Source organism: Rhinolophus ferrumequinum, chromosome 20, assembly GCF_004115265.2.
Source record: "Rhinolophus ferrumequinum isolate MPI-CBG mRhiFer1 chromosome 20, mRhiFer1_v1.p, whole genome shotgun sequence".
NCBI classification, from domain to species: Eukaryota; Metazoa; Chordata; class Mammalia; order Chiroptera; family Rhinolophidae; genus Rhinolophus; species Rhinolophus ferrumequinum.
Window position 1 is genome coordinate 54,335,823 of NC_046303.1, and position 19,343 is coordinate 54,355,165.

Consider the following 19,343-nt stretch of genomic DNA (forward strand, 5'->3'; position numbering starts at 1 on the left):
AGGGGAAGTAAAAATTGACACCACAGCAATTCAAAGGATATAAGCACATACTATGAACAATTATATGCCAACAAAATGGACATTCTAGAAGAAATGGATACATTTCTAGAAAAGCACAAGCTTCGAAAGCTGAATCAAGAAGAAATAGAAAATCTGAACAGATTGATTACGACTAACAGAATTGAATAAGTAGTCAAAAAACTCCTAACAAACAAAAGTCCTGGGCCAGATTTTACCAAACATTCAAAGAAGAATTAACACCTATCCTTTTAAACTATTTCCAAAAATTCAAGAGGAGGGAAGGCTCCCAACTTCATTTTGTGAAGCCAGCATTATCTTGATTCCAAAACCAGACAAAGGCACTACAAGAAAATTATGGCCAATATCCCTGATGAACACAGATGCAAAAATCCTCAACAAAATATTAGCAAGGTGAATTCAGCAATATGTTAAAAAGATTATACCCCATGACCAAATGGGACTTATTCATGGGACTTATGCATGGGACTTATTCATGGGACTTATTCATAGGTGTCTTATTGCATCTTACCTGTATTTTCAGAATATATTTTAGCAAACGTCAGAGACAGGCATATCCCACAAATCACAAGTTTGTTTCAATAGCCACATAACAATTAATATGACACACTACATAAACAAAATGAAAAATAAAAATCATATGATCATATCAATAGATGCAGAAAAAGCATTTGAAAAAATTCAACATCCATTTTATATATATGCTCTCAGCAAAGTGGGATTAGAGGAAACACCTCAACATAATAAAGGCCATATATGACAAATACACAGTTAACATCATACTCAATAGTGACAACCCAAAAACACTTCCCTTAAGGTCAGGAACAAGACAAGGATGTCCACTTTCATCCCTTTTACTCAACATAGTATTGGAAGTCCTAGCCACAGTAATCAGACAAGAAAAACAAATAAAAGGTATCCAAATTGGAAAGGAGGAAGTAAAACTATCATTATTTACAGATGACATGATGCTACACATAGAGAACCCTAAAGATTCCATCAAAAAAACTATTAGAACTGATAAATAAATTCAGTAAAGTAGCAGAATGCAAAATTAATGTTTAGAAATTGGTTGCATTTGTATATACCAATAATGAACTATCAGAAAGAGAAATTAAGAAAACAATCCCATTTACAATTGCACCAAGAAAAATAAAATACCTAGGAAGAAATTTAACCAAGGAGGTAGAAGACATGTACTCAGAAAACTCTAAGACATCGAATAAAGAAATTAAGGAAGATACAAATAAATAAAAGGCTATATAGTGCTCATGGATAGGAAGAATCAACATTGTTAAAATGTCCATACTACCTAAAGCAATTTATAGATTCAATGCAATCCCTCTCAAAATACCAATGGCATTTTTCACAGATCTAGAACAAATAACCCTAAATTTATAGGGAACCATAAAAGACCCCAAAGAGCCACAGCAATTTTGATAAACAAGAAGAAAATTGGAGGTATCGTGCTACCATATATGAAAATATGCTATAAGGATATAGTAATCAAAACAGCATGGTATTGACATAAAAAACAGACACATAGATCAATGGAACAGAATGGAGAGCCCAGAAATAAATCTATGCATATATAGTCAATTAATCTATGACAAAGGAGACAGAATATACAATGGATTAAAGACAGACTCTTGAATAAATTATTGGGAAAACTGGGCAGGAACATGCAAAAAGAATGAAATTGGGTTAACTTTTTCACACCATCTACAAGAATAAACTCAAAATGGATTAAAGACTTAAATATAAGACCCTAAACCATAAAACTTCTAGAAAGAAACATAGGCAGTAAACTTTCTGACATTACTCTTAGTAATAATTTTGTTGATATATCTCCTTGGGCGAAGGAAACAAAAAAAAAAAGGAAAAAATAAACAAATGTGACTACGTCAAATTAAAAAGTATTTGCACAGGGGAGGAAAACATCAACAAAATGAAAAGACAACCTACTAATTAGGAGAAGATATTTGTCAATGATACATCTAATAAGGGGTTAATATAAAAAAATTATAAAGCATTCATATAACTTTAATATACAAAAACCATACAATCCCATTAAAAAATGTGCAGAGGAACTGAATTGACATTTCTCCAAAGAGGACATACAGGTGGCCAGTAGACTTATGAAAAGGTACTCAACGTCACTAATCATCAGAGAAATGCAAATTAAAACTGCAATGAGATGCCACCTCACTCCTGTTAGAATGGCTATCATCAATAAATCAACAAACAAGTGTTGATGAGAATATGAAGAAAAGGGAACCCTCGTGCACCTAAAAACAACCTAAAAACACTTCCCTTAAGGTCAGGAACAAGACAAGGATGTCCACTTTCCTTGTTGGTGGGATTGCAAATTGGTGCAGCCACTGTGGAAAACAGTATGGAGGTTCCTCAAAAAATTGAAACTAGAACTACCTTATGATCCAGTAATTCCACTTCTGAGTGTTTATCTGAAGAAATCCAAAACACTAATTGAAAAGAAAAATGTATCCCTATTTTCACTGCAGTGTTATTTACAATAGCCAAGTAATGGAATCAACTGAAGTGTCCATCAATTGACTATTGGATAAAGAAAAAATGTTACATACATGCAATAGAATATTACTCAGCCATAAAGAAGAATGAAATCTTATATTTGCGACAACATGGATAGACCTAGAGGGTATTATGCTAAGTGAAATAAGTCGGGGGGCGGGAAGGAAATAAGTCAGACAGAGAAAGACATACCATATGATTTTACTTATACAGTATGTGAAATCTAAAGAACTTTATAAATGAACAAACAAAACAGAAACAGACTCATACATAGAGAGAACAAACTGATGCTTGGCAGGTCGGGGGGGGGGTGCGGGGGGACTGAGTGAAAAGGTGAAGAGAGTAGGAAATACAAATTGTTAGTTACAAAATAGTCGTGGAGATGTAAAGTACAGTATAGGGAATATAGTTTATAATATTATAACTATGTATAGTGCCAGGTGGTGTTAGACTTATCAAGGGGAATCACTTGATAAATTACATAAATGTCTAACGACTATGCTGTACATCTGAAACTAATATAAAATAATATTGAATGTTAGGTATAATTTAAAAAAATTAAATTGTGATTCTAAAAAAACCCTCAGCATCAGGGATGTTGGAATAAATATAATTGTGATGGAAATATATTGTTTTGGGATAAGGACATTTAGATGCTAAATGACTTAAATTTACATGTCCTGGCCAAAACTCTTCCCTGAATTCCAGACATGCATAGGTAAAATCCCACTGACATCTCTGCAGGGATATCTCATAGGCACCTCATACAGCATATACATACAAAAATTTGATTACTGCTTCCATCCAAACTTGGCCATGCAATTTATTCAATCTTATCCATGTGGGTAAATGGCCCCACCAGTTGTTCAATGTAGAAACACAGGATTCTCTTTTTGATCCTTCTCTTTCCTTCCTCAACTGCCCTGGTCTGTGTAATCCATCAGTGAGCCCTCTCATTCTATTGCCAGAATAGCCCTCAAATATGTCCACTTTTCCCAAACTCTAAAGGGACCTGCCTAGGCCAGGCCACCATCCTCTCTTCTGATCTACGCACAACAGCCTTCAAACTCATCCCAAAGTATCCTCTGCCTAGCAACACGAGTATTCTAAATCTTGTCTCTGCTCTTAAAGCTCCAGTAGTTTCCCACTGAACTCAGAATAAGACCCAACTTCACTACTGTCGCATCTAAAATTCTGTGCATTCTCTTCTCTGCCTCTCCCTCCAACTTCATCTAGAAACTTCTCCTACCAAAATATGTTCTATCCACACTTGATCTTTTTTCAGTTCCTTGAACAACAAGCCTATTCACACTGCCAGAAATCTTCTTTCCTCCACCAGTGTATTGATAGCTCAGTTTCAGGCTCAGCTTAAAGACCATCTAATCCGTTTGGCCTTATTACACATCCCACTTACAATAGTCCTTTACTATCACAACGGCCCCTTCTCACAGTGCCTACAATATTCTCCTCTTTTTTTTTCTTCTTTTTTTTTTATTGGGGTGAAAATTGTTAGTAAAATTACATAGATTTCAGGTGTACAATTCTGTATTACATCATCTATAAATCCCATTGTGTGTTCACCACCCAGAGTCAGTTCTCCTTCCATCACCATATATTTCATCCCCCTTACCTTCATCTACCAGCCTCCTCCCCCCTTACCCTCTGGTAACCACTAAACTATTGTCTGTGTCTATGAGTTTTTGTTTCTCATTTGTTTGTCTTGTTCTTTTGTTGTTTTTGGCTTATATACCACACATCAGTGAAATCATATGGTTCTCTCATTTTTCTGTCTGACTTATTTCGCATAGCATTTATACTCTCAAGATCCATCCATGTTGTCACAAATGTTCCTATATCATCTTTTCTTACCGCCGAACAGTATTCCATTGTGTATATACACCACAACGTCTTTATCCATTCATCTATCGAAGGACATTTTGGTTGTTTCCATGTCTTGGCCACTGTAAACAAAGCTGCAATGAACATTGGAGCACACGTGTCTTTATGTATAAATGTTTTCAGATTTTTTGGGTAGGTACCCAGGAGAGAGATTACTGGGTCATATGGTAATTCTATTTGTAATTTTTTGAGGAACGTCCACACTGCCTTCCATAATGGCTGCACCAGTCTGCATTCCCACCAACAGTGTATGAGGGTTCCTTTTTCTCCACAGCCTCTCCAATACTTGTTACTATTTGTCTTGTTGATGATAGCCATTCTGACTGGGGTGAGGTGATATCTCATTGTGGTTTTTATTTGCATTTCTCTGATGATAAGTGATGTTGAGCATTTTTTCATATGTCTATTTGCCATTTGTATGTCCTCTTTGGAGAAATGTCTCTTAGAGGTCCTCCGCCCATTTTTCAATTGGGTTGTTTGTTTTTTTTTTGTTGTTGAGTTTCATGAGATCCTTGTATATTTTGGATATTAGCCCCTTATTGGAGGCACTGTTTGCAAAAATCTTCTCCCATTCAGTTGGTTGCCTCTTTATTTTGTCGATGGTTTCTTTTGCTGTGCAGAAGCTTTTAAGTTTGATACAGGCCCATTCATTTATTTTTGCTTTTACTTCCCTTGCCTTTGGAGTCAAATTCATAAAATGTTGTTTGAACCCAAGGTCCATAAGTTTAGTACCTATGTTTTCTTCTATGCAGTTTATTGTTTCAGGTCTTATGCTTAGGTCTTTGATCCATTTTGAATTGATTTTGTACATGGTGACAGATAGCAGTGCAGTTTCATTCTTTTGCACGTGGCTTTCCAATTTTGCCAGCACCATTTTTTGAAGAGGCTGTCTTTCTCCATTGTATGTATTTTGCTTCTTTGTCAAAAATTATCTGTCCGTATTTATGTGGTTTTATTTCTGAGTTCTCAATTCTATGCCACTGGTCTATGTGTCTGTTTTTCTGCCAATAATCAAACCATACTGTTTTGATTATTGTTGTCCTGTAGTACAAGCTAAAGTCAGGGAGTGTGACACCCTGACTCCAGAGAAAAAGAACAATGTAACACACTCCAGCATTGTTCTTTTTTCTTAAGATTGCTTTGGCTATTCGGGGTCTTTTGTGGTTCCAAACAAATCTGATGATTTTTTGTTCTATTTGTTTAAAAAATTCTTGGGATTTTGATGGGGATTGCATTAAATCTGTATATTGCTTTGGGTATTATGGCCATTTTAACTATGTTGATTTTTCCAATCCATGAGCATGGAATGTCTTTCCATTTCTTTGTGTTTTCTTCAATTTCTTTTTAAAATGTCTTATAGTTTTCAGCCTATATGTCTTTCACATATTCCTAGGTATTTTATTCTTTTTGTTGCAATTGCAAAAGGAATTGTTTTTTCTTTTTTTTTTATTTCTTTTTCTGAGATTTCATTGTTAGTATATAGGAATGCAATGGATTTTTGTATGTTGATTTTGTAGCCGGCAACTTTATTGTATTTGTTTATTGTTTCTAATAGCTTTTTAGTGGAATCTTTAGGGTTTTCTATATATAGTATCATGTCATCTGCAAAGAGTGACATTTAACTTCTTTATTCCCAATTTGGATGCCTTTTATTTCTTTGTCTTGCCTGATTGCTCTGGTGAGGACTTCCAATACTATGTTGAAAGACAGAGGTGATAGGGGACAGCCCTGTCGTGTTCCTCAACGTAAAGCAAAGGGCTTCAGTTTTTCACCGTTAATTATGATTCTCCTCTTTTCAGCTAAGTTTTTAAAACAATTTTATAATTTCTATCAAATTTTAACTACCTATGTATTTGTTTCCTTATTTGTTCATTGTCTATCTCCCAAATCAGAGTATAAATTCCATGAGAATAGGATGCAGTGTGTTTTGTTTGCTGATAGATCGCACTGCCTAGACAGGGATAGATACTCAAAAATTACATATAGAATAAGTTAGTGGATAATTAATTAATTAAAATGACTTAAGCAGTATTTATTCGAATATCTTTAATTGTTAGCAATCATGAGGTCAACAAATTTGCACTGAATGACAGAGCATGGACCATGGAGTCTGACGGATAGGAGAGCTTCTCCTGATTCTATCACTTACTTAGCTGGGGAACCTTAGATAAACTAACCAACCCTTTGAAGGGCCTCAGAGTTCTGATCTGTAAAATGAACATTGTAACGGTCTCTATTTGATAAAGTCTCTTGAGATAATGCAATAAAACACAGTCTACAGTCATTACAGGTGTTAAAGAAAGGATACTTGCCATTGTCTTTATTTTGTGGGACTGTGAAAGGTATTAAAGATCCATCAGCAAACACAACTAGCATTTTTTCTGTCCCCATAGGGGGTAGACAACTAAACAGACAATTTAATGCACAAAGCTTAGTGCTGTTTTAGAGGATGCACAGGTAATAGGTGCTACTCGCATGTTCTTGGTATCAAGGTCAAGTGGATTTTCTTTGTTTATAGTCCATCAATTACTTAAATCTTGCCACATTGTAATTTGCTTCATATTTGAGTTTTGATTTTCTTAATGCAAATTTTGTTTTCCTAGAGTTTCTAATTATTAATGTAATTTTATCTCATGAATATATGTTTCCTACATTTCAGTTATACTAGTTGTACAATTTAGGCTCTTTTTGCCTTCTTAAACTCCCTTTCTGAAGGTCTCGGTCCACTCCCATCTACACCTTATTGACTCTCCAGGTCTGAGTTGTTGTTGTCCTAGGGCCTTCCTTCCCTCATTCCTTGGTTGGTTCTCACTGTGTACCAAAATTTTCTTCTATTATTCACACCCATGTTTTACTGGAGTCAACATAAAGAAAATTTCTCAGTAAACTTACTTAATCTTTGTGTGTTTGAAAATGCATTCCTTTTTGATTAATCATTTGACTAGATATAGAATTCTAGGTTTTGCATCATTTTTGTTTAGAAATTTGAAAGCAAGCTTTACTTTCTTCTAGTTTCTAAAACAAACTAGTGAGATTAGTCCATATTGAGAGATTCAATCTTTCTGCTTTCAGTCCTACTTCTGTTCTAAGATCTCTCTCAAAATTAATGGTTTCAAAATCAGAGGCTTTTGAGGAGTGAAATGGACCAATTGACATCTACTTCATCTCAGTCTCCTGGTAGAATATTCTGGGCTTCAATGCTCTCTACCTCTTTGAAACCATGACTGTGATCCCATCCATGACATTCTTAAAATTGTTGAAATAACTAGTAATGCTCCTTCCCATTCTCTTCACTCACATGAAGTATTAGTTGTTTGTTGAACTTCTATGCTTTCATTTCAGTGGTATTTCAGGAGAGAGTGAAGGTAATATTTGTGTTCAAATTCCCTCCCTCCACAAGTAAAACTTGAAATTATTGTACAGTTTGCCATCAGTGTATGCACTGCAATGTATTTAACCAGTACCCAAGTTTGGGGCATATTTTCCTATTTTTTTTCAATATTATAACTATTTGACTTTTTAATCTGGAAGGAAGAGGATGGAGATAGGCTTAAGGGGGAAATAAATGAAAGTGAAGAACTAAATACCTAGTTCTAACAAAGGTTACCTTTGGACGCAATGAGCAGATGGAAATGTAAAAGGAAGGTACAGAATCCCACACCAAGAACCGTCACAGGCTATAGGGTAGAAATCCATGTGGGAAGGATAGAGCTGTTAAGAGTATTAAGTACATTTAGAGATTTGTATAGATTCTTGCCTATAAAATTTATTCAACATTTCACATTTTTTATTATATCCATAGAAAAGCATTTTTAAAGCAAAATTTCTCCATCCAAGTGTGTAAACTCTTACATTTAGTTGACAAATTTCCCTCCGGAAGGATTGCACGAATTTGCACTCCTACCAGTCACCAACCTTTTAAAAACAAGAAATATCCACAAGATTTTCTAATTTCATAAACAAAATTGTATCTTGTTATGTTCATATGCATTTTCTTGATTATTACTGATATTAAATATTACCCATATTATATTACTAAAATGCTCAAAACAACTCTCGAAAGGAATTTTTAATCTCATTTTAGAACTGTGTAGACTGAGGCTCATAGAATTTAAAAATTCTCAATATCCCACAGCTTACAAATGTTTGAAAGCATACATGAACATAGATATCACCTTGCCAAAAATGAATTTAAGAATATATAACTTATCTGCTCATCTTTTTAAATGGAAGATCAGATTGTTTATTCTTTCTGGATGTCCAATGTAAATAATTTTGTCAAAAATTTCTTACTCCTTGAACCAAATGTATTTTCAGAACCCTTTTCTCCTTTTTTCTTTGTGCAAAGCTTGGACTGGGAGGGATGTCCCTGGTACACTGGATTATTGTACAGGGATGCAAGAACAGGAAATTTCAATTAGCTCATGAGAGCTTAGCTTTCTCTGGGATTTGGACGCTACTTTATTTGCTTTATTGCATACACATATGTCCTTATCCAAGCAACTGTAAAAATTTACCAAGTAATACCATCCTAGCAACCTAAATTATTTAAGATTTTTTTTATGCAAAAGGTTAAATACCCTTAATCTGGTAACACTGTCTTCAGTGTAACTCTGGAAGCTATCAGGAAAGTATGGTAGACAGTGGGAGCGACATAAGTTGAACTTCGCTTTCATATGTCTGAACCTGAAGAGTTTTCTCGTACCATCATTGCCTGGAGGTTAAAAGTCCAGGTTCTTAGTACTTATATATGCTATAATATGAATGGATCTCAAAAACATTATTCTGAGTGAGAGAAGACAGACACAGAAGGTCATCTATTGTATGATTCCATTATATGGCATATATAGAACAGGTAAATCCATAGAAACAAAAAGTAGGTTGGAGAGAGTGGAGAGTTAAGAGAAACCATCTTATGGGTAGAGGGTTTTACTATGGAATGATGGAAAAGTTTTGAAATAGATAGAGGTGGTTGTTGTACAGAATTGTGAATGTGCTAAATGCCACTGAATTGTTCAGTTTAAAATGGTTAATTTTATGTTATGTGAATTTCACTTCTAGAAGTTATTTATTTTAACATCTAAGTCCTTGAACCCAACAGACCGTTACTTGGATACCGACTCTGTCACTTCCTAGCTGTGTGATGTTGGGCAAGTTATTCTCCTTTCCTAACCTGAACTCTAATGTTAACCCTTTCACCTCCAGTACTCACACAGGACTGTTGTGAGGATTATATGAGATAATGTATGCTCAGCCTTTGGCACAGTGGCTGACACAGCAGAAGTTCTTAGGAAATGGTAGCTGCTATACTATCAACAGCAGCAGCAGCAATAGTGGTAGGAACTGTATATTCAAGTGACTGCTTATGAGTTGGAAGTCTCATTTCAGGTCATTAATTTAGGAAAAAGTCACATAACACTAACTTCAGACAGGTATTCTCTCTGTGGAGTCCTTTTGAAAGGCAAGTTTTAAAGGGAAACTATTGTGGGTTAAAATAGAACCAAGTTTGAGAGAACAAGGAGTAAGGGCTGCATCCCTAAAACATCAAACCACCAGCTTTCTCAGAACAGCAGCAATGTGTGCTCCTTTACTGAAAAGTGACCAACCCATGAAAAAGTCACACACTGGGTCTCAAAAGGAAGTGCGAGAAAAAAAGGAGCCTCAGAGAAGGAAAACTTTGGCAATCAGTTGAAATTTGCCATTTACCTGCAGTGGGGGCAATGTGTTAGGCAGAGGTGTGGCCTGATGCTTTTAGGAGGCCTGGGTCCTCTAGCACTGTCAGTACCTTTTTTGAATGGGATTCTCCAAAGAGCTTGAAGCACATTTGCCGCTTTCCTGACAGACATTTGTCACCCACACATGTTTTGGTTTCATTTGTTCTTCCTATGAGCTTCCCAAATCAAGAGGAGGCTTGAAAAATTGTTATGAGATAGAAATGCACAGTTTTGGAGTCTTCATGTGACTACCTAACTTGTTTTCCTGAAGGCTAATCAAATGAGATATAAAGGAAAGCCAACATTAATACTATTTACTGAATGAGGCAGCAAAGGTAAAATGTGCCCCCCAATGTCAGTCCAGCTTCTCCATGAAAGAGTGGGGAGTGAAAGAGGCTGCTACAGTTGTCTGCTTCAACAGGAGACAGTTCAAAAGGACATGGATTTGCATCCTTGTGCTATTAATTATTAGCCATGTCACCTGAGTAAACCTTAGCTTTGCGGACTTTAGTGGCCTTGTGTGAAGAATGGGAACAATAAAATCTATTTCCAACACTTGTTGAAAGCATTGCTTGGAGTGCTCAGTAGTCAGCAAGTAGCTGGCACTGCATATCCCTTTCCCTTCGCACCCTGAGCTTCAAGAGAGATGCGGTGGCAGCTTTTGTCATAGAGAAACCAGAGGGTTCTGTGGGTTAAGGAATACTTGCTGAATGCTTTCTAACCATTATCTCAGTTAAATCCTCCCATCAGGTGTGTGTAGAAAACATCATACCCAGTTTACAGCTGTGGGACATAAGGCTCAGAGAAGTTACATCGGTTTCCAAGATGGCTGCTAGAAACTGTAGCAGCTAATAACATCCAAACTTAGTTCTCCCTGACAATGGGTGTCACGCAGGGTGTCATGCGGGGTCTCAGCTCCCGCTCCCCACATAAGAACGCAGGACATGGTGAGGCCAAAAAGGAACACCCACGGAGCCATAGATAGGGGAGTCATACCACTACATTCTCGCTGGCAGCTGGGGTGGAGACACAGGAGGCAGGAGCCACACTATCCGCAACCCACCATCCACTTGTCTCTGCCAAACAATCTCACTTGCTAGCAATCCACTTCTCTGAAATCTGCAATCCACACTCTGCCGCTTGCTAGCTCAGCCACCATCTTCTTGCTAGCCCCCATTTTCTGCTAGCGTAGCCACGACAATTATATTATTGGCTCACTGGTTACAGCTGACGGCCAACTAGCCACAGCTGATGGCCATCCAATCACAGTTGATGGCCATTTACTACCCGAGTGAGCACCTTTCCACGTGAGGCAGAGAGCCTGGAAACTGCACTCCTGGCTCTGTCCCCACAATGGGGCCTCCACATGTAACTTCTACCACCAAAAGTCTTCAGCCAGGGTTTGGCTGGTATTTAGTTGATCCACGGTTGTTGAATTCAATCTTGGAACTATCAAGTAGACACTGAATAGTAAAATTTTGGGTTGTCCTCACCTGGGCTCAGAGTCCAGCTTCAGGAAGACACTATGTATCTGTGGTCATTGTTCTCTTGAACCCAGAGAGCCCACTCAGTTGATCACCCTGCCCCTCAAGAGTCCCTGTGACAGGACTGGCAGCTTCTGAACAGGCTGGGCACATACCAGGCATGTACACGCAGGCCCCTTCAGGGTGGTGGGCAGGCCTGATGGCCACTGGACATCTGGATGACATGGAGTCAAGAAAAGCCACATGTGAAAATCCATTTCTTCCAAACGATGGAGCATCTGCCAGGATGTAACGGGCAGTGACAGTCTTGGCATTCACTGGAAACCCCCCAGGCTGCGTGGGTAATTAATCTCCTAGGGTTAGTCAGTAACAGGTTTCCTGTGTTCCACCTCTTTTGACAGGCCCAGCTGTGAGATACAGTAAGTTCAAGATGTCAGAGGCCAGGCCACCTCCCCTGCTCGGGCAGCACACAACATACATCCTGAAGGAAGTCCTCCGATACGATGACAGGGCCATCGGTGAGCTGCTCAGCACTGGAGTGGTGACCCAACATGAAGTTGAGTGATAAAGGGGAAAAGCTCTTTCTCAAAAACCACAATGTGAATGCGCTTTGCTGGCAAAGGCAGTACTCTTTCTGGAAACTTCTCCCCAGTTCGGGTGCCTGCCACGGAAAAGAAGACGTAGATAAACTCCAGACTTCCTGCTTAGCATTTGGCTCTGGCATCCATGAATCCAGTGCTCTCTAATGTATCCCACCTTTCATTCTTTACCTTTCCACCGCTGCCGCCCCAGATAATTGATTAATTGTGGATTTGTGGGATTTTTTTGGTAAAGATTTCTTTTCTGTAAAATTACATTTCTCATTCTAATTATACTAATAGCCTGAACGTTTTTCCTCTCCAGCCCATACAGGTCTGAAAAAGAGCAGATCTCTTGACGTTCTCTACTTGCACATAAAGTCCTCATTTAGACCTTTGTTAGAAAGTCAAAGCAATAAGCAGAATGACAGTCTCAGTGATTGATTTTAAACAGAATCACTTAATTTTGAGCTCATGAGCCCTTTGTTAATCTTTAATTTAAACCATGGACTTTGCAGATGGCCATTATAAAACAGCCCCATTCTCCCCCGTGGGAGTAAATTTTTGGTTTATGCTGTATTTCTCTGACTATTTCATGTTACGTATCAGAAAATCAGTTTCCACCAAAGAATTTTGGGGTGTAGGTATTTATCTGCATTAGGGGGTGAACAGTGGTTCTTTAATTGATACCTTATTTTGACCCAAATGCAAATACAACAAATTTTATGAGTATCAGATGGCTAGCTAGGTATTAAATAATGTATAAATAATGAAAAATAGAGAATGAAATTTAAAATTTTTCATGGTATTATGGGTATCCACTATAGAAGAATGCATCATGCTTTGATATTAAATATTGTGTTTAAGCACTTAAGTGTTGGCCAATTAATTCAAGTATAGAAAACATTTTCTGTCCAGAAGATGATAACTGTATTGTATATATGTTCCAGAATAAACTGTCGGTCAGACTGCCAATCACCCACTGTCAGGAGACCAAGGAATCAGATGACTCTCACAATCAATGGCCTGATATGATTGATCTCAATCCATGGCTGTTAGACACACACATATTTAAAGTCATGTCATTCCATACCAAATGGTAATGGAAAGTTAAATTACAGATAGTTCTTTCAAACTGTGATTTACAGCTAGTTTCCTTTCTGTGTTATTTTTTGTGGGAATGATTTGAGACATTTATCCATGCTGTAAGCCAAAATGTGTCTAGAATCAAGGATTCCAAATAAAAGGAGATGTCTTCTCACAAGGCCTCATGGGACTTTTTAGAAGAATGCCTACTAATTCTTGAAGCAGTTACTGTGCTCCCTGTTTGTTCTTTGTGCACATCTTATTCTGAAGAACTCCTGCTGTTATTCCACGAGTTTGGATTTCATCATACAAGGGTAATTGATGCCTTCTGCGGACTTTTCCCCCATGGACACTTCATAGATATATATTTAGAGACATTCACTTCAGGCCAGACATCTAAAAAAAATTCTTTCATGTATATAAAACTAGTAATGAAAACGGTAAAAGGCTGAATGACAGAGAATTAGCAAAACTACATATCCTGAAAGAGCAATCCACCATTTTTTGTACTGATCCAAGTAGACATCCTGAAATGCAAATTACTTGGTTACTGAGCAGTGACCCTAAATATCTGGGTAGTCATATGTAGGAGGATGCGGATCATTCAGAGAGGATCACAAAATGCCTCTAAAACCTTGAAATCAATCACAAGTGCAGTATTCGTACGTATCGGAGTCACCATTGGAGACTGTCTCCAGTGTAATCATGTGTGTAGCTATCCAGATTTCCACCTATACACCTTACAGTGATCCAGGAGCACTTTGAACCTGTTCATCATCCAGCAGAAAGCATTTACTCTCATGATTTAGTGAGAGATATAATTCAGAATATGTTTCAAGTTCAGATAGATAATTAGTCCTGAAAGAAACATGGTGCTTGCTAAAATTTCTAGCAACATGCCCCAGATCATGTCATGCTTATAAACAAATGTGATGTTTTAATTGTCAGGGCCGATTATCTCACACATTCCCTAAGCTGAACACACTACTAAGACACCACATGCTTAAGTTCAGTTTGTGTCAAGGCTGGCCTTCTGGCCGGTTCGTGTCTGAGACTGGCCTAGAAAGGTCTTTGAGACTTAGTGGTTACTTGTTGTGGAAGTGAGAGTGCGTCCACAGCAAGTAGGCTTCCTTCCCTTGATTTTGTCTGAAACTTTTTGCTTCCATAATTTTCTGGTTAATCAAGCATGATAATTTCCAACATGCAGTCTGATATGCTGAATGTTTTCCTAGAAGAAGAGAAATGAATATTAATCACTTTGTGTGCTACCCCAGTATTCGTTTGTCTTCCATCCATGTACTAGGGGTAGAAGTACAATCACGATTTTAAAAGCAAAGGAAGTCTCACGTAGGCTATTTCAGATTGGGTCATTCAGCTACTAAACCTTGATAGCCCCACCAGGAGAGTTTTGCATGAAGACTTAATCATCCCTGCTTTCAGACTTCTTCAAGGAAATTTAAGACCACCCCTATGTAACTTGAATTTGAAATTTCACCACTGACTCTTTTGTCCTGTGATTGCATGTTGTCTACTTAAAAAGCTTTATAGATGTGAGTCTTGCTTGTCACTCTCCCACGTGGCTCAATGCTGCCTTCATCCATAGGACTCATTCTCCAGATAAAGGTCCCTAAAGGCACTAAGAGAGAACCCCAGCTCAAGGCTGAACATACTGTCCAGATCTTCTGCCTCTCCTCAGATTGCTCACCATTGATTCCCAGTTGGCAAAGGAGATAAGTGGAAAAAGGGCACGTTCCTCACCATATATAGCTTGAACCTGGGATTATCATTTTCAAACTCATCCCCAAGATTATGATATTCTTTCTTGCATTTGCTTCTGTCTTAGAAGGCTGCCTGCTATAGGGAGCCCTCATCATTGGTGAGATTCCTGAGACATGATGGGCCTACGAAATAGTTGTTAACCTTGACTGTAGTATCAATGATCCTGAAGAGGCCAGACTACCAAGCTCTCTTCTCTTCCCTCTTGATTTTGTGGTACAGTATTATTTGAAAGGAAGATGAAAAGATTCAGAAAAAAGTATGCATTTCCATTCCCAAATAGCAATTGGAAAAACAAAAAGCACATCAGAGTCTCTTATATTGAGATGTAGACGTTTTTTTCAGACATCAGGATAAATTCTATTTCTTATTACAATCCTAGTATAGCAATACCAGGTTTAAATGTTTTGTACATTACCGCTCTCATATGATACTTAGTTTTTCATATAAACATACCGAGCTATCTTGTGAACACAGAGGGCCCTGAACTTTTAAACCAGCCTGGCAGTATGCAGGACAGGTTTATGTGGTGTGATTAGTGGGGTATAAGCAATTCCAACAGACATGTTTCCCCCACCACCCATTCAAAACCATGTGTTCCATTGTCACTCTAGGAAGTTAAAGTATTATAAACAAATGAATGCAAATGCTTTGTGCTCATACATTTAATTCCACACACAAGGGAGAAGAAGTACAAAAAAAGAAAGTTTTGAAGATATGAGAGTTGAAATAGGTACATTTGATTAGCAGGAGATGAAAAGGAAGAACACGGCCAGGCCAGGCAGGCCCATGGGTGCATTAGCTCTGGAGACCGCAACACCAAGGCAGTGTGAGCCCAGCCGGACATGTCAGTGCCAAGAGCGGGAGTAGGCCCTGGTGGCAGCTCAAACAGGAGACAGATTTCAGTCACCGCAGAATTTTCCTGAGAAATAGCTTTTTTCCTATTCCTTAAGACTTTAGAATCAAAGGGACTGTCCAACCACCTGCCCCTTTGCACATTCTTCATACGACGCTGTGGTAGCAGAATAACTGGCCCATCTAAGATGCCCATGTTGTAATTCCAGAATTTGTGAATATGTTACCTATATGGCAAGAGGGAATTAAGGTTGCTAATCAGTTTACCTTTAAATAAAGATTATCCTGGATTATGTAGGTCGGCCCAATAAAAACAGAGGGGTTCTTTAAGTGTGGAAAAATAAATGTCAGAGTTATGTCATCTGAGAAAGCCAACCATTGCTGGCTTTGACAATGGAAGTGAAGCAAGAAATGTAGTCACCTTTTAGAACATGGAAAAGGCAAGACAAATGGCCTCTCCCAAAGAGCCTCCAGAAAGAACGCAGCCCTGCTTGATTTTAGGCTGATGAAACCTGTTTTGCAACATGTTTTTGACTTCTGACACCAGAACTTTAAGATAATATATTTTTGTTGTTTTAAGGCCACTAAATTTGTGATAATTTGTTACGGCACCAAAAGGAAACTAATAATAATACAAAGGCTACTCTGCCATCAAAAGTCTAAAGTGACAGGAGAATTACTACTTTGCAAAGTGACCAGTTGACACCTCCTTGCTTTTTTTCTTTTTTCCTTCTCTTTTGTTAGCCTACTTCCTACCATAACTTCCCCCCCAATTCTTTGAACCTCCTTCCCTTCCTCTCTTTCTCAGTGATAATAATCTTTTTCCTCCCTCTCCTTTTATCTTTCTCTCTCTTTTCTTCCACTTCTATCTCATCTTTCTCTCCTTCTTTCCACATAGATACACACAGTTATATATTCATGAGACACAACGTGGATACCAAAGCCTGCAACTGACCTTCAAAGAAATAAGACTTGCCCAGTAATTTGGAAGATAACTAGTGGTGAGGCTGGCCATGACTTCACCTCCACAAGCAATCTTGAATTAATCTCTGTGTGGAGTGGTTAAATAATAGCTACCCCTTCTTCTCCATTGAAACTTGGGAAGATGTGAAAGAGTACTCCCAACGCTGTTGGGGCAGAGGCAGAGCCCTCAGGCTTATTGTCTCTCTGTCATTTGCCCCCATATTTTCTTAGTTTCTAAGAAAAAACTGACTCTGGTGGTGAACACACAATGTGATATAGAGGATGTATTACAGAATTGTACACCTGAAACCTATGTAACTTTACTAACAATTGTCTCCCAATAAAATTCCCGAAATCAAAAACTAAAATAAATAAAATATAATGCAGAGAACAGTCCGGAATCTAATGGCCAGGGCCTTGCGGCTGTGATTACTGGGCTTTCATTAGAGAAAGGGGGTCGGGGTTGGGGGAGGGCAGGATGATCAATAGTTCTGCCCGCAGCCCTAGGCTTTGCCTCTGTTTCTTGTTCTTTCTTAGAGAAGGCAGGCTTACTCGGCCTTCAGTGGTGATTACTAGTTTGTCCCTAAGCCATTTTAGTCAAATGGCCTCCAGAAGGATGGGGGCCGTCTCCTCTTCACTGGTTTTGCCATCTGTTAAAAGGGGTGACTGGGTCCTCACAGCTCTCTCTGCTTTCTTCTTTTAACAGGATGAAAAACACTTTGACAAATTCTCCCCCCTACCGATACACACATTCTTTTTCTTGCAATTAACCACATGACAGTCTATTCAACTCAACTTGGTTTCTTTGGCTCCTGACCACATAGATTGGAGACACAGTGCTTTCCTGTTCCTCATCCTGCCACCCCGTACCTTTCCTCTCACCCAGAAGTTTTGCACAAGTGCTCACCAGGAAGGAAGACACTCTGCTTCAGAACACACAGCCGAGATGTTGGGATGAAAGAAAGTAATGCAAAACAGCCACAGGAAAATATCTTTCTTTCCGCCCCTTTACCTCTTTTTGAACCCTAAGGAAATGTTCGGACTTCCATGGCACCTCTTGGTATGAGACGTGGCAACATGTGTAACACACATTCACCCTGACAGTCTTGAATTATCTTAGATTTTACAAAGAACTTCCTGGCTGTTCTTGATAGAAGCTTTGAAATATACTACTAATGGACATTACTGTATTTCTTTGGAGAGGGTAAAGAAAATTGCAGCATCCATTTGGTGGGGGGGGGATCTGGTTAAAATCACTATTTCTGGGATAGAAAAATGAACTCTATTTCCCTGTCTAGGATTGCCCTTATATATAGCCAAACATGGTTGCAATGGCATTGCCACAGACAAAAGGGAGAAGGCCAGAAAGGCAATGACCCACAGGCTACCTCTGGCAACAGTGCCCAGTTATCTAGGACCCTGAGAATCTTTTCAGCCTGATTGGCTGAACTGTGTAAGGGAAAAGGTCTGAAGCAACAGCAAACTAAGGTGTCCCATTCTTAAAAACATGACTGGAAATATCCAGTCACTAGGGCTTCCTTCCACCTCTGGGCCCATGATTCCCATCTTCTGAATCCCAAACATTTTGTCTGGTTCTCCACCTTTACTTTCTGGAAAAACCTAAGTGCAAGCATGTGGCTGCCATACTCAGGCAGAGGTGGTGCTCAAGACTTGTTCAGCGAATCAGCGAGCTTAACTCACTGACAAACTCATGAGAGATCACACTGATCAAACCTCAGTGTTTCACGCAGCTACTCTCGTATGACTCAGGTGACATGAGGTGCAGTGAGTAGCTTGGGGGGGTCTCTCTGTGGGTGCATTTCTGGGGGAAGTTTTATTAACTTAGGAGAAAGAGCCCTCAGATCTAGAATAGTCTGGGGGAGAAAGCGGCCTTTGCCGGTAGTCAGAGTTAAAACTTAATTTCCTATGCAAACTGAAAGTAGATTTACTCTACTCATCCCTGTGAAATAAGAACTCTTACTGAATTCTTGTTTTCTCTCTCTTAGGACACATAATAGAGTTCAGCAACACTGGCAGATCTTTTCATGACTTTTGTGCCAGGTTAAATTTGATGCTAAATAATCATAATAATATTATAGGTAACGTCTATTAAGCTCTTACATGTGAACCACTATTCCCAGTAGAGTTACATGCACTAACGCAGGGCTAAATGTACCTGGGAGGCCTAACGAATCTGCTTGCCTGTCAGTGTGCACACACTCACGTGTCCTCCAGCCTACCACGCTCAGTGTCGCTCAGTGCCACCATGCCATTGTTACCACAACACGACTTTCAGATCATGGCCCTAAAACTCATGGGCCTTATGACTTTGAGATCCTCTAAGGGGTACAGGGGCAGACAAAAAAGACCCTAGTCCCATCATTTCAACCTTTGCACAT

General features: G+C 38.7%; 1 protein-coding gene across 5 annotated transcripts in view; it reads left to right on the forward strand.

Annotated features, from left to right (window-relative positions):
• Nucleotides 1–13,526, forward strand: part of SUGCT (succinyl-CoA:glutarate-CoA transferase) — a 719,436-nt gene extending 705,910 nt beyond the window's left edge. For 3 of the 5 annotated variants that reach the window (XM_033088468.1, XM_033088470.1, XM_033088472.1), the window contains one exon: nucleotides 12,088–13,526. In XM_033088468.1, the coding sequence (XP_032944359.1) occupies nucleotides 12,088–12,251 (164 nt within the window). In that variant the 3' untranslated portion in view covers nucleotides 12,252–13,526. The remainder of the gene's footprint in view (nucleotides 1–12,087) is intronic. The other 2 variants (XM_033088469.1, XM_033088473.1) reach the window with 2 other exon arrangements.
• The last annotated feature ends 5,817 nt before the right edge of the window (nucleotides 13,527–19,343 follow it).